Source organism: Gouania willdenowi, chromosome 15, assembly GCF_900634775.1.
Source record: "Gouania willdenowi chromosome 15, fGouWil2.1, whole genome shotgun sequence".
Classification (NCBI taxonomy): Eukaryota; Metazoa; Chordata; class Actinopteri; order Blenniiformes; family Gobiesocidae; genus Gouania; species Gouania willdenowi.
The window spans coordinates 2270553-2283618 of record NC_041058.1 but is presented as its reverse complement, the minus strand read 5'-3'; the positions used below and the strand labels follow the sequence as shown (position 1 = coordinate 2283618).

The following is a 13066-nucleotide window of genomic DNA, read 5'->3' as shown; positions in this document are numbered from 1 at the left end:
TTTAACTCTTAAATGTTGTTTTCTGAGCCTTGCTCCTATATCAATGTGTTATAATAAATAATAAAATGGGTTTTTAAAAATCAGACAAAATAAGGTGTGCTTTTTTTGATGATTGCAATTCATAATAAATAGGTAAAATAGAATTATTAAAATTGTGTTTATTCATTTTTAAGACATTTTTATTGCATTTTTTAACTCTTAAAATGCAGTTTTGTGAGCGTCTGTGTTTTTTAGCCTGATCTCAGAGTGTTGCTGGTGTCCGTTTTATCCACAGGTCCATCGTGGGGATGACCATGTACAACCAGGCCACCCAGGAAATAGCCAAGCCCAGCGAGCTGCTGACCAGCGTGCGCGCCTACATGACGGTGCTGCAGTCCATAGAGAACTACGTCACCATCGACATCACCCGCGTCTTCAACAACGTCCTGCTGCAGCAGACGCAGCACCTGGACAGCCACGGAGAGCCCACCATCACCAGCCTGTACACCAACTGGTCAGTTTCACCAAACACCAGTATCATCAGTAGACGTTGTTCTTACGATGTGTGTCCACGTTTAGGTACTTGGAGACGTTGCTGCGTCAGGTCAGTAACGGACACATCGCCTACTTTCCCGCCATGAAGGCATTCGTCAACCTTCCCACGGAGAACGAGTTGACGTTCAACGCTGAGGAATACTCAGACATCTCTGGTACAAACACACACAGCAGAACATGACAATGCAACATTTATACAACACTGCAAGAAGAGTTTAAGGCTGGTTTAGAAAGAAAAAAAAAGTCTATTAATAAAAGTTAAAATTACACTAGTAGTAAACAATCTTTATTTAATGTAGTGTTTTTTATATAGTATATATATATATATATATATGGTGTTTCCACAGAGATGCGTTCACTGTCTGAGCTGTTGGGTCCGTACGGGATGAAGTTCCTCAGTGAGAGTCTGATGTGGCACATCTCATCACAGGTGGCTGAGTTAAAGGTAAACACACACACATTTAGGGATGTAACGATTCACTGAACTCCCGATACGATTCGATTCACAATACTGGGTTCACGATACGATTCTCTCACAATTTATTTCACAAAATGGGACTGTAGACAAATGATGATTCGAAACATATTCCTTTATTTTTTGGGGGGAAAATAGAAAATACTGTACTATTTCCTTTTATTTTTCATTGTCAAAAGAATCCCATGATAAACTATTCAAAACAATGCAATTTAACTAAAAATAAATCTTGAATGAAATAAATAAAGGAATAATACAAAGGAAGAAGAAGCCTATTAATTTAAATTCTGGTTCTATAGTAAACAATGCAAAACTGCAAAGTAGTTCTTTTTCTTTTTAAAAGTGCAACTTAAAATGTATTTTGTGCCTTAACAATTGGGGAAAAAAAACAGTAATTTCACTGTATTTAGGTCAGATATTTGTTTGGACCAGCAGAGGGCGCTGATTACCCAGTGGTCGGTTGGCATGCAGATATTCTAGCAGTGGAGAAGAGATGCTATGCGCTAGCAGACTGAGCTAATAGAAAAACATGACTTTTATAGATATTCACACAATATTACAGATATTCTTTCGGTGGTAAAGGGGTAAGAAATCATTTATGAACATGTTTAAGAGTAGTAGGCGGCCAGAAAGAAAGTAGTAGCAGATTCCGCCTGCCGCCTACGCTTCTGGACAAGAGAAGGATAAATATATAGCACCCTCTGAAAATTGAATCACAGTACTTTTTTCAAACAGCAGAGTATCGATATGAACCGTGATACCTATGAATCGATTTTTAACTGCCTTACAATTAATCATTACATCCCTACACACAATATATCACACTGGAAAGTGGGGCTGCAGCTATCGATTCTTTTTGGAATCGATTAATCGATTATAATTTTTTCGTAGTGTTTATAAGTGCCAGTGACAACAATTAAATAACAATACAGTTAAGTCAACTTACTGTAAAACATGTGAAACTATGAATACAAACAAACTTAATTAGTAAAATCCATTTGGCTTTAGTTTTGTCTTAATACAATACAACATTACAAAAAAAAGGATTACACCTTCTGCAAATCACCCACCTGAGAACAAAGAATTAAGATTAAGATTAAAGATTAAATCGGGGCTTTCGCCTTTAATTGGCCATGTAATGTTCGTACATTATTGGAATTTGTCCTCTGCATTTAACCCATCCCTGAGGAGCAGTGGGCAGCCATTTTGCGGCGCCTGGGGAGCAGTTCGGGGTTAAGGGACTTGCTCAACATCCCACAGTGAGGCTTGAACCAGCAACCCTCCGATTACAAGCCCAGCGTCCTTAACCACTAGGCCACCACTCCCCAAAGAATGAATTTAAAATAAAATATCAAGCCAAACAGGTACACAATGCATATAATTTATAAAAAATAAATGTAAATAAAACATTATAAATAAGAATCAGACCTTTTCAGCTGTAATCTCAATTTTAGTGTATTTTTGTTGTGTTTTTTTGTATAAATATTGTTTTTTTTTAACTTATGATATATTTTTTATTATAGATACCTTATGTGTGGTGAGGACATGTTTTGACATGTGTGTTTGTGTGTGTCCCTAACCATAATTCAGTCTGGGTGAAACCAGAGAATGCGTACAAAGCGGCCGTGATACAGACTTTGGTGACGTCACGTGAATTAAATGAAGCTTCGAGGCAGAGATTTTGCTTCGATTAATTTTTGAATAATTCGAGTTATTCGAGGAATCATTTCAACCCGACTGGAAAGACAGAAAAAAACCTCCAAACATGCATGATTAAAGTTGTTTTTTCTTGTTTTAATTTTGCTTGTACAGTGACCTTTGTTACCCTAGAATAGAAAATAAAGAATTTATGTAGAGTTACATACACAAAATTTGTTCTCTGCATTTAACCCATCACTGAGGACTACAGTGTAGTGCCCATGAAGCAGTTAGGGTTAAAGGACTTTCTCAACGTTCCACAGTGGTGGCCCAGATGAGATTTGAACCAGCAACCCTTGCTTATTAACCACTAGACCGCTAGGGGGAAATTTAAAAAAAGCCTTGATTATGGGCATGACTTTTAGAGTAATTAAGACACGCCCAGTCGCAGCAGCCCCGCCTTCACAGCGCTGCACAGTTCCACATGGAGTAAACCAGTCCCTCCTCCATCTTTTATAGGAGGGGGCGGGGCCAATAGTAAGAGTTAGTGACGTCACAGATCTAATCTCAGTCAATAGCAAAATTAAACTGCAATAGCAGGCGTTCAACCCCTAGAGGGCAGTCTTTGACATTTTACAACTAAAAACAATACATTTAAATATGGTGAGTATATGAAGAGTGGGACTAGGATGAATAAACGAAATGACATCATACCTTATCATACATGGATTCAGCAGAAAAAAGTGCTTTTAGGACGTGCTGTATCTTTCAGAGGTGTGGACGTTTGAATGTTTACATTAATTGACGTTGTGGTTTTTCTTCTTTGTGCAGAAACTTGTGGTGGAAAACATGGAGGTTTTGACCCAGATGAGAACAAGCTTTGACAAACCAGAACATATGGCTGCTCTCTTCAAGAAACTCACCTGTAAGAGCACGCGCGCGCACACACACACACACGCGCTAACCTGACTCACTGCAATACAGATTGTAACAAATTGTCTTCCTATGTCTGTGTATCAGATAGTATGCATACTAAGTGATACACAGATCTGGTCAGTGTGTGTGTGTGTGTGTGTGTGTGTGTGTGTACTGATTGTGAGTGTTGTGTGTTTACAGCCGTGGACAGCGTTCTGAAGAGGATGACCATCATCGGAGTCATTTTGTCCTTCCGCTCTCTGGCTCAGGAGGCTCTCAGAGACGTAAGATATACTGTAGCGAGACGTTTTTACATTTCAACATTTAATTTAATTACACGTATCAGTAATTACTTTATCATATATAAGAATAACAATCTACAATTTAACTTCCACGTGTTAAAAAACTATGTATTTTCCCCATTTCAGATATCAAAAGACAACAAAAACATACAAAACAACAACAAAATACATAAAACAACAAAATACATAAAACAACAAAATACATAAAACAACAAAAATACACAAAAGAACAACAAAAATACACAAAAGAACAACAAAAATACACAAAACAACAAAAATGCACAAAACAACAAAAATGCACAAAACAACAAAAACACACAAAAGAAAAAAATAATTTACTCCAAAAACACTTACGATAAAAAAACAGACAAAAACTAATACAAAATCGCACACAAAACAAGAAAAATACACAAAACAAACACACAAGAAGAGCAAAAAAAAGACAATATTAAAAACTCCCCCTCCCTCTCTCTGCTGTGCAGGTGTTGTCCTGCCACATTCCGTTCCTGGTGAGTTCTGTGGAGGATTTTAAGGACCACATTCCTAGAGAGACCGACATGAAGGTGAAATACTGTCATGTTATTATCACGTTATTTAAACCTTTTCCTCTTTAATGTAATGAGTGTTTCCTGTGATTCTCAGGTGGCCATGAACGTGTACGAGCTTTCATCAGCTGCTGGTTTACCCTGTGAGATCGACCCGGCGCTGGTGGTGGCTTTGTCCTCCCAGAAGAGTGGTGAGCATCAGACAGATGCTGACAGCTGTGTGTGTGTGTGTGTGTGTGTGTGTGTTTACTAGATCCTCCCTCTGTGTGTGTGTGTGTGCAGAGAACATCAGTCCAGAGGAGGAATATAAGATCGCGTGTCTGTTGATGGTGTTTGTGGCCGTTTCTCTGCCAACGCTGGCCAGCAACGTGATGTCACAGTACAGCCCCGCCATAGAAGGTACACACACACATTACAGCATGTATTATTTAAAAAATAATAATTCTTAGTTATTTACTGATTATAATTTAATTTAGATTTTTTTAATTTAACAAAAAATGCCTGTATTTTATTTGGTTTTTTTGCTGTTTTATAGATTTCTGGCTATTTTTGTAGTAATTTTGTGTTTTTTAGAGTGATTTTGATTATTTTAGTCTGTTTTTTTTGTGTATTTTACTCTCGTTTTGTGTATTTCTGTAAAAAAAAAAAAAAAAAAAAAAAAGACCCTACTGTGTAATTGATCTGGCATTTTTTCCCCAATTGTGTTTACTGTGAAGTTAATTTCATAAATAATAATAATAATAACTCAAAAAGTTTTGAGAAACATTGAGTTAACGTGAGTGTTAGGATCTAAATACTCACTCAGACAGGTGAGTTTAGAGTTGAATAAAGCAGGAGAAAATATAGAGAAGTTGAATAGACGAGTCATTTATCGGTGAATTATCAGGACGTCTCCCCTTAACATCCTTGAAATGAGACGTTTAAAATGATAATGTGCTCCTCTCTGTTAGTATTCACACACACACACACACAGGCACTGGTAATGTTTAGGCTCCACTGCAGACGCGTGGACGGCGTGTTAGAAACGTCCCGTTGGGTTGTGATCTGTGTTAAATCAGAGGGTGTTTTCAGCTCTTCTTCAGCTGTGACGGTCACATTTAGACATGAAACCATAGCTGAGGAGATTTTCAGATGTGATACATCAGGGGTCCCCAATCCTAGTCCTCAAGGGCCACTATCCAGCATGTTTTAGATGTTTCCCTCTTCCAACACACCTGATTCAAATGATGAACTCATCATCAAGCTCTGCAGAATCCTGATAACGATCCTGGTCATTTCAGTCAGGAGCCAAACATCTAAAACATGCTGGATAGGGACCCTTGAGGACCAGGATTGGGGACCCCTGTGATACACAGTGTGTGTATGTGTGTGAGCTAATAAGTGTGTGTGTGCTGCCCCCTACAGGTCACTGTAACAACATCCACTGCTTGGCCAAAGCCATCAACCAGATTGCTGCTGCTCTCTTCACCATCCACAAAGGAAGCATCGAGGATCGACTCAAGGAGTTCTTAGCTGTAAGACCACGCCTCCACACTTTATAGGAAACACAATCAAGACCCTGTTTAAGGGTCACAAGACACTGGGAGGGCGTCGCCAGATGATTTCAAGAATCAATTTGAGCCCATTTTTGCTTATTTTTACCCTTTTTTTTTTTTTTTTTACAACTACACCAAACTCACCATATTTTAACTTTTTCTTGCCGTATTTTTGCTCCTTTTAATGTATTTTTGCTACATTATTCCCATTTCTGCTACTTATTCATTAAATGTCTTTTCTGCACATTTTTTTCAATTTTCTTGACATTTTCAGCACTTATAAACCTTTTCCACCTATTGTCAAACGTTGACCCATTATTGTGACTTTTAACCTCTTTTCATGCTTGTTTTTGCCAATTTAACCACATTCATTATTTACCAGTTTAAACTAATTGTTCCAATATTGACACTTTGAACCCTTTCTCTCCATTTTTTTCATGCTTTTTTTGGCCACTTTAATTTGCATTGTTGGTTTTTAAAATCCCATTTCACCATATTTGGTCACTTTTAACCCATTTTATTTCTGTTTAAAACAAGGATTTACATCTTTAAGATGACTACTGTATATACCAGAGTGTAAATAATAATAAACATTCCTGATAACAGTGGATATTATTCAGATGAATAAATAAATGTGGTTATCACAGATTCATAGAACAATGGACCATCATTTTACTGACTTTGTCAGTATTGGAATAATTAGTTTAAACTGGCAAATGATGGCCATGATAAATGGTGAATGTGGTTAAATTGGCAACAAAAAAAAACATGAAATATGGTGAAAAGTGTTTAAGTGACAATAACGTGTCTAAAAATGTGACAGAAAAGGCATCGAAATGTGATGTAGAAGTGTCAGAAATGTGATAATGTAGCAAAAATACATTAAAAGGAGGAAAAAAATGGCAAGAAAAAGTGATGAAAATAAGTTAAAAGATAGAAAGTTTGGTGTAAGTTGCAGAAAAAGGTAAAAATAAACAAAAACGGGTTTAAATTGTTAAAAAAAAAACACTCTTAGTTTATTGAAGGCATCTGACGACCCCCTCCCAGTGTCTCCTGACCCCAAGGTTGAGAACCACTGTCATATGAGACAGTGTACTCAGTGTGTAATCTGACACCTTTCAAAAAGAGATTATAATTGGCTCTCAGTCGTCACACCTCTGGTGAAGGTCGTGTTACTAAATAACTGTGTGTGTGTGTGTGTGTTGTGTGTAGCTGGCCTCCTCCAGTCTGCTGAAGATCGGCCAGGAGACGGACAAGATGACCACACGCAACAGAGAGTCTGTCTATCTGCTGCTGGACATGGTGACTGAACACACACACACACACAAACACACACCTTTTATTACGTGTGTGTGTAACTGTGTGTTATTGTGTTGTCGTTCAGATTGTGCAGGAGTCTCCGTTCCTCACCATGGACCTGCTGGAGTCCTGCTTCCCCTACGTCCTGCTGAGAAACGCCTACCACGCCGTCTACAAACAGAGCATCAGCGCCAACGCGTAGACACACACACACTACACACACACTACACACACACACACAGTAGACACACACTACCAGACTACACAATAATCTAAAAACTAAACCAAACAACACTAATAAAAGACGTTAGAATCTAAAACACACACACACACACACACACTGGACAAAGTGACTTTATCCGAATCAGTTCCCATGACGACGACGTGCGGGACCATCACCATGGCAACACTTTAATGATCAAAGCGTGCGGTTGGTTATAAAAGAACAAAAAGTATAAATATAAAGAATATATATAAATGAGGTGTTGGGTGGATGAACTGCTGTGTGGGGACGGTTGCTATGGGAACGCTGATGTGACGACGTCGCCTTTGATGTTGTTCCTTTGTTTTCTATGGGGGGAGGGAGGGGGGGTTAATTGGTATTGACCGAGCAGATTGAAAAAGCTACACAACATTTCACTGAGCGGACACGTGCTCGTACAACATGGTGGTGTTTTTCTTTTATTTTCTTAGATAGGCGTAACACAAACTTCCTGTGGGTGGAGCTATGATACCTGTATCTGACTTTGATGTGAAACTGAAACTTTGTCTGTTTTAATGTTCGTTTTGTTACTTTTATGATGATAAAAAAATATATATAACAGTAGTTGCCAAATGTGTGGAGACAGATGGGAACAAAGAAAGAAACTCACAGTGTGAAGAAAACATTTATTACCAGGAGGGAAATAAATGTTTTGTTTCTATATCTGTAATTCAAACATTTCCAAGTCAAAATAATTAAATCCTTGTATGAGAAAATGTCAGGATTTTTTTTTATTTATATTTTATGAATAATTTAGATTTTTAATCTCATTTTACACAAAAAAAATTGAAGCGTTTTTTTTTCTTTCAAAATAAAAGACCTTCTGGGACCCTTTTTTTTTTTTTTTTCAGTTTTCATATTTTTTTTCTTTACTTTTTACCTCTTTATTATATAAAGAAATATGGACCTCAGAATATATAATATATTCTGAGGTCCATGTATTTTTTTACAGGTAATTAAATTTTTGTTTTCAAAAAAAATTAATACACATTTCACTCCATGCCTTGATTTTTTTTTTTTTTTTTTTTCATATTTACATTTCTTTACTTTTTCCTTCTTTTCTATAAAATATAGTATATTCTGAGGTCCATTTTTTCTCTTATTGATTAGATTTCTGTTTCTAAAAATAAAAAAATTACTCCATACTTTGAATTAATATTTTTTTTTATTTTATTTTTTATTTTTTAAGTAAAAAATTAATGAACCTTCAGTCTGGAAATGTCAGTCATTTTCTTTAAAATTTTTATTTTAATTGTATAGAATTTTTTTATTATTTTTTTTTAATCTCAATTCACGAAAAACTTTTTTCGGATATCAAAGTAAAAATCCTATTACCGTATTTCTAACATTTTTCATATTTACAGTTCTTTATTTTTTTCTTTCTGTTCTATAAAATAACTTCAATATTTATTCTGAGGTGTATTTTCCTTCATTACCAGTAAAATTATAATTTTATTTCTAAAATTTCTCTCTATTCCTTGATTTTTATTATATTAAAGCGAAGCTGTTGATTGGCTGTTGGTCAGTTCTTTGATTATTCCTCCTCGTTGTGACGCATTGTTTTAAAGTTTACATTAACATGTTTTAGTTCAAAGTTAATCTAAACAGTTTAAATTTTGGAGCAAAGTTGCTTTTGCAATAAAACTAAATCCATCGTTGTGTCCAAACTAGTGAAGAATCTGACGTTTTTACTGAATAATCAATCATTTTAGTCAGTAAGTGCAGTTTTTATAAAGATTGATTGGAGTTTTTTCTCAGAGTGGAACTAATACTGATCCTGCATGGTGGAATCACACATTACATAGTGGGCGGGGCTAACACATCTGTAAAGGACACATCGATGTGGTGTGGATGATGTTTTTTTCTTGATTTTTTAACGTTTTTCTCACTCCATTGTGTAACTTAAACAACATGAATAAAGTAAATTTAAGGGTTGTGTCACATCTGGGCTGTTTGTGCTGCTTTCTGCTCATCTGAACCCAACATTTAAAATAGAATTGATTTATTTACAAAGTCATCACATGCAAACAAAGGATGAGTAAACACCCTAAATATGGACAAAAGACGGCAATATGCAAATAAAATACCTGAAATCTGAGTTTTGTCATAAAAAATGTTAAAGAAAAACTTTTAGACATGAAGATTGAAGAACAGTCATGTGGAGACAGGTCCATCTATAAGAGGGAATAATTATTTATTCATCTTATTCACTGTTATCCAGGAACTTTTATTATTATTATGGTTATCTTAAAGATGGAAATCCTGGTTTTAATCGGAAATAAAATTCGTTAAAAGTCACCAAAAATGGTGGAAAAGATGGTGAAATGGGATTTTATGAACCACAGGAATTGGCTAAAAGTTACAAATTGTGGATAATGGCATTTAGAAATGCAGGGAAATTATTTTAAACTTGCAAATAATGGGCAATGTGGTTAAATTAGCAAAAAAAAAAAATAAGCATGAAATATGGTGAAAAGTGACAATAGTGGGTCAGCATATGTGATATTAGGTGGAAAAGTGGTGAAAGGGTTTATAAATGTCTGGAAAGTGGAAAAAATGTGATGTAGAAGTGTCAGAAATGGGAATAATGTAGCAAAAATACATTAATAGGAGCAAAAATATGGGAAGAAAAAGTGATGAGAATAGATTAAAATATGGTGAGTTTGGTGTCGTGACAGAAAAATGGGCTCATTCTTCTTCTTCTTCACCTGATTACTGATCTGAATCAGGTGTTTAAGGTGAGAAGGACAAACACCAACATCAGAGGTAAAGCTGTGAAATGGTCATTTGTTTTAATTTATGTATTTAATGTGTTTTAAGATAAGACTTTAAAGTAATTCCTAAAAACTGGTAGTGAGGCTGCAGTTAGACGTAACATTTTTATTAGTTAAGTGTAAAGTAAGACCTTAAAAACGTATTCACACTTAAACCAGGGCTGAGACTGACAGATCTCTATAAATAATACCTTACTACAGTATACTGCAAAAATAAAATAATATTCTATAAGATGAAAATAAAACCCTAAATACGAGTGCAAATATGATCATAGACAGATATATATATATATATAACAACTTGTATAGCAACTTACCAATGTTGTGCATCCATATTTACTTAACAATGTATATTATTGAATTACTAATTAAAGTTTAAGTTACTGAAAGACGACCAAAAAATAAAATAAAATAAACTTTGATCAGGAATCGATCTCACAACCCTGATCATTCAAACTAAAAACTAAATAAATGAACATGGAGTGTTTAGCAGATGATCATATTATTGATATATAATAATAGTTAGTATGTAGAAAAATAACTAATAAATCATATCTTATTCATTAATACTTAATATCTGAGTCAGCTTGTTAATATTTGTAGAGTTAAACTTTATAAAGATTAACCACAAACATGAGATTAAAACCTGTTTATCAGTAACTGCAGTGTTTGTTCACTAGGGGGCGCCATTTAGAAACACAAACATACTCTACAGTAACATATACAGTCCTAAATTAATATAATATATGGTTTATGATTCCATTAAAGTTTGTTTTTCTAATTTCTGACCTTTTATTTTGTACAATCCAGCTTTATTTAACTTTTTAACCATTTATTAGCTACCGACCTTGATTGGATGTTAGCTACAAGCTAGCAGGAACGGCTAATAGTTGTGTTGTTATTTTTATTATTTGTTACAAAATTAAATAAAAAAATACAACAAAAAAAAGAATGTTTTAGAAACCTTATTTATTTAAAGACAGAAAACTACAAAATACAAGTTTCCCGCCCCAAAAAAAACAGTCTAAACCGCTATCAAGGTTAGCATGGCTATAATTTGCTATGCTAACTACTGTTGTTCAAGCTACGCTATTTAGCTCAACTACAATAAATGTCATTTTAATTCTTCCTTTGTTTATAAAAATATGAAAGTTTTACTAAAGATCCAGGTTTGGGATTTTTGTGCAGATGCAAAAAAAAAAACAAAAAAAAACGTGTAAACGACAAGATTCTGTTTTTTTTACATGTTGAATATTTCCTCTGATTGTTGTCCTCATTTACTGCAGGTGCTCTGGATAAACTCTATGATAGATGGTGCGTTGACGTACGTAGACAGAATAAACTGTGAACGCTGCGTCTGTCAATCGTCTGACGGGTTGGTGGAATCCTCCTCCTCTTCCTCAGGTACGGAGCTTTCAAGTTTACCTACAAAATAAATCAATAAATAACCAAATTAAATAAAAAAAAACCACATTTTTCAAACCGTAAATAGTCTAAACATTCAATATTACGAACCTTAACAGTAAAACAAACCAGTTTCCATAAGTTAAAGTCATTTGAATACATTAAACCTCAAAATAGATAGAAAATCTAAATAATAACATATGATTTAATTAGAATTCTGATTCCAAACGTTGAGGAAAATGTGATTCCGTTCTCTATTAGTTTCATATTTGGTTTTTGAGAAGTGGATTAGCATCGTTCTTGTATTATTCTTTACCTTGTGCGAGCGCTGGGTCGTTGTTGAAGGATAATCATTAGGGGCGTGTACTATGACGCTGGCTAACACCTTACCGGGCTAAATCACCATAGTAACTGAGGCTGAACACTGTGATTGTGATTAGAGGCTGTAATCTCCTGCCACAGCAGCGTACACGTAGCCAGGCTGAAATCACCTGTGTTAAGTGAACGTGTTTATATCCTGCTTCATAGTACAGCTGCTCTGTGACAGAGAATGTTTGGTTATGTGAAGCTAACGGAGATAAATCAGGATTTACTGATCCACACAACTTTACCAACATGCACAAAGCTTCATTTCCTTAATCCTGTTTCTTAGTCATTCCCATGTTCCATTTCACTAGCTTATTAAAATCCAGACTCATGTTCATCAGACAATGACAAATATTGCAGAAATGAGTGATATTGTCTCAAAACATGTGTTTACTCTGTGTCGTACAGAGATGACGTCTGACAGATTACGATGTTTTAAAGAGTTTCTGTGAGAGATTTGACATTTACGTCTGTTTCCCTAGACATTATACAGTTTAAATGTGTGATTTTGCCCTAAAACAATGGTTCTTTTCACAGTCCTGGACCCCTTCACACACTGAACCTGAAGCCATGTACTGTACCCCCTACTCCTGCACACGTAATAAACTTAATAAACATAATAATGTCATGTCAAATATAATGTAACCCTGCAGTGAAATTTCTTATAATTTTCTCCATCTTGTTGAGGAATCATATAAAACTAGAATATTAGCATTGAGTGAGGATGCAGGTGCTAGTTCGCATCATTGAACACTGCATTAGCATTAGCCTAGCGATAACGTTAGCATTTGCTAGCATTAGCCTAGCCTTGCTGTTAGCATTAGCCAGCATTAATTAACAATAGCATTAACCTAACATTAACAATACATTAGCCTAGCAATAACATTAACTTTTGATAGCATTAGTCTAGCGTTACCGTTAACATTTGCTAGCATTAATTAACATTATCATTAGCCTAACATTAACGTTAGCATTAGCCTAGCGATAACGTTATTATTTGCTAGCATTAACATTAGC

At 35.3% G+C, this 13066-nt stretch overlaps 1 protein-coding gene across 8 annotated transcripts in view; it reads left to right on the top strand.

Moving 5' to 3' along the window:
• Positions 1-8334, top strand: part of nckap1 (NCK-associated protein 1) — a 33731-nt gene extending 25397 nt beyond the window's left edge. For all 8 annotated transcript variants that reach the window (XM_028467950.1, XM_028467949.1, XM_028467948.1 and 5 more), the window contains 11 exons: positions 275-493; positions 559-689; positions 882-979; positions 3479-3572; positions 3764-3846; positions 4347-4427; positions 4507-4600; positions 4692-4808; positions 5814-5923; positions 7157-7246; positions 7329-8334. In XM_028467950.1, coding sequence (XP_028323751.1) covers positions 275-493; positions 559-689; positions 882-979; positions 3479-3572; positions 3764-3846; positions 4347-4427; positions 4507-4600; positions 4692-4808; positions 5814-5923; positions 7157-7246; positions 7329-7445 — 1234 coding nt within the window. In that variant the 3' untranslated portion in view covers positions 7446-8334. The remainder of the gene's footprint in view (positions 1-274; positions 494-558; positions 690-881; positions 980-3478; positions 3573-3763; positions 3847-4346; positions 4428-4506; positions 4601-4691; positions 4809-5813; positions 5924-7156; positions 7247-7328) is intronic.
• The last annotated feature ends 4732 nt before the right edge of the window (positions 8335-13066 follow it).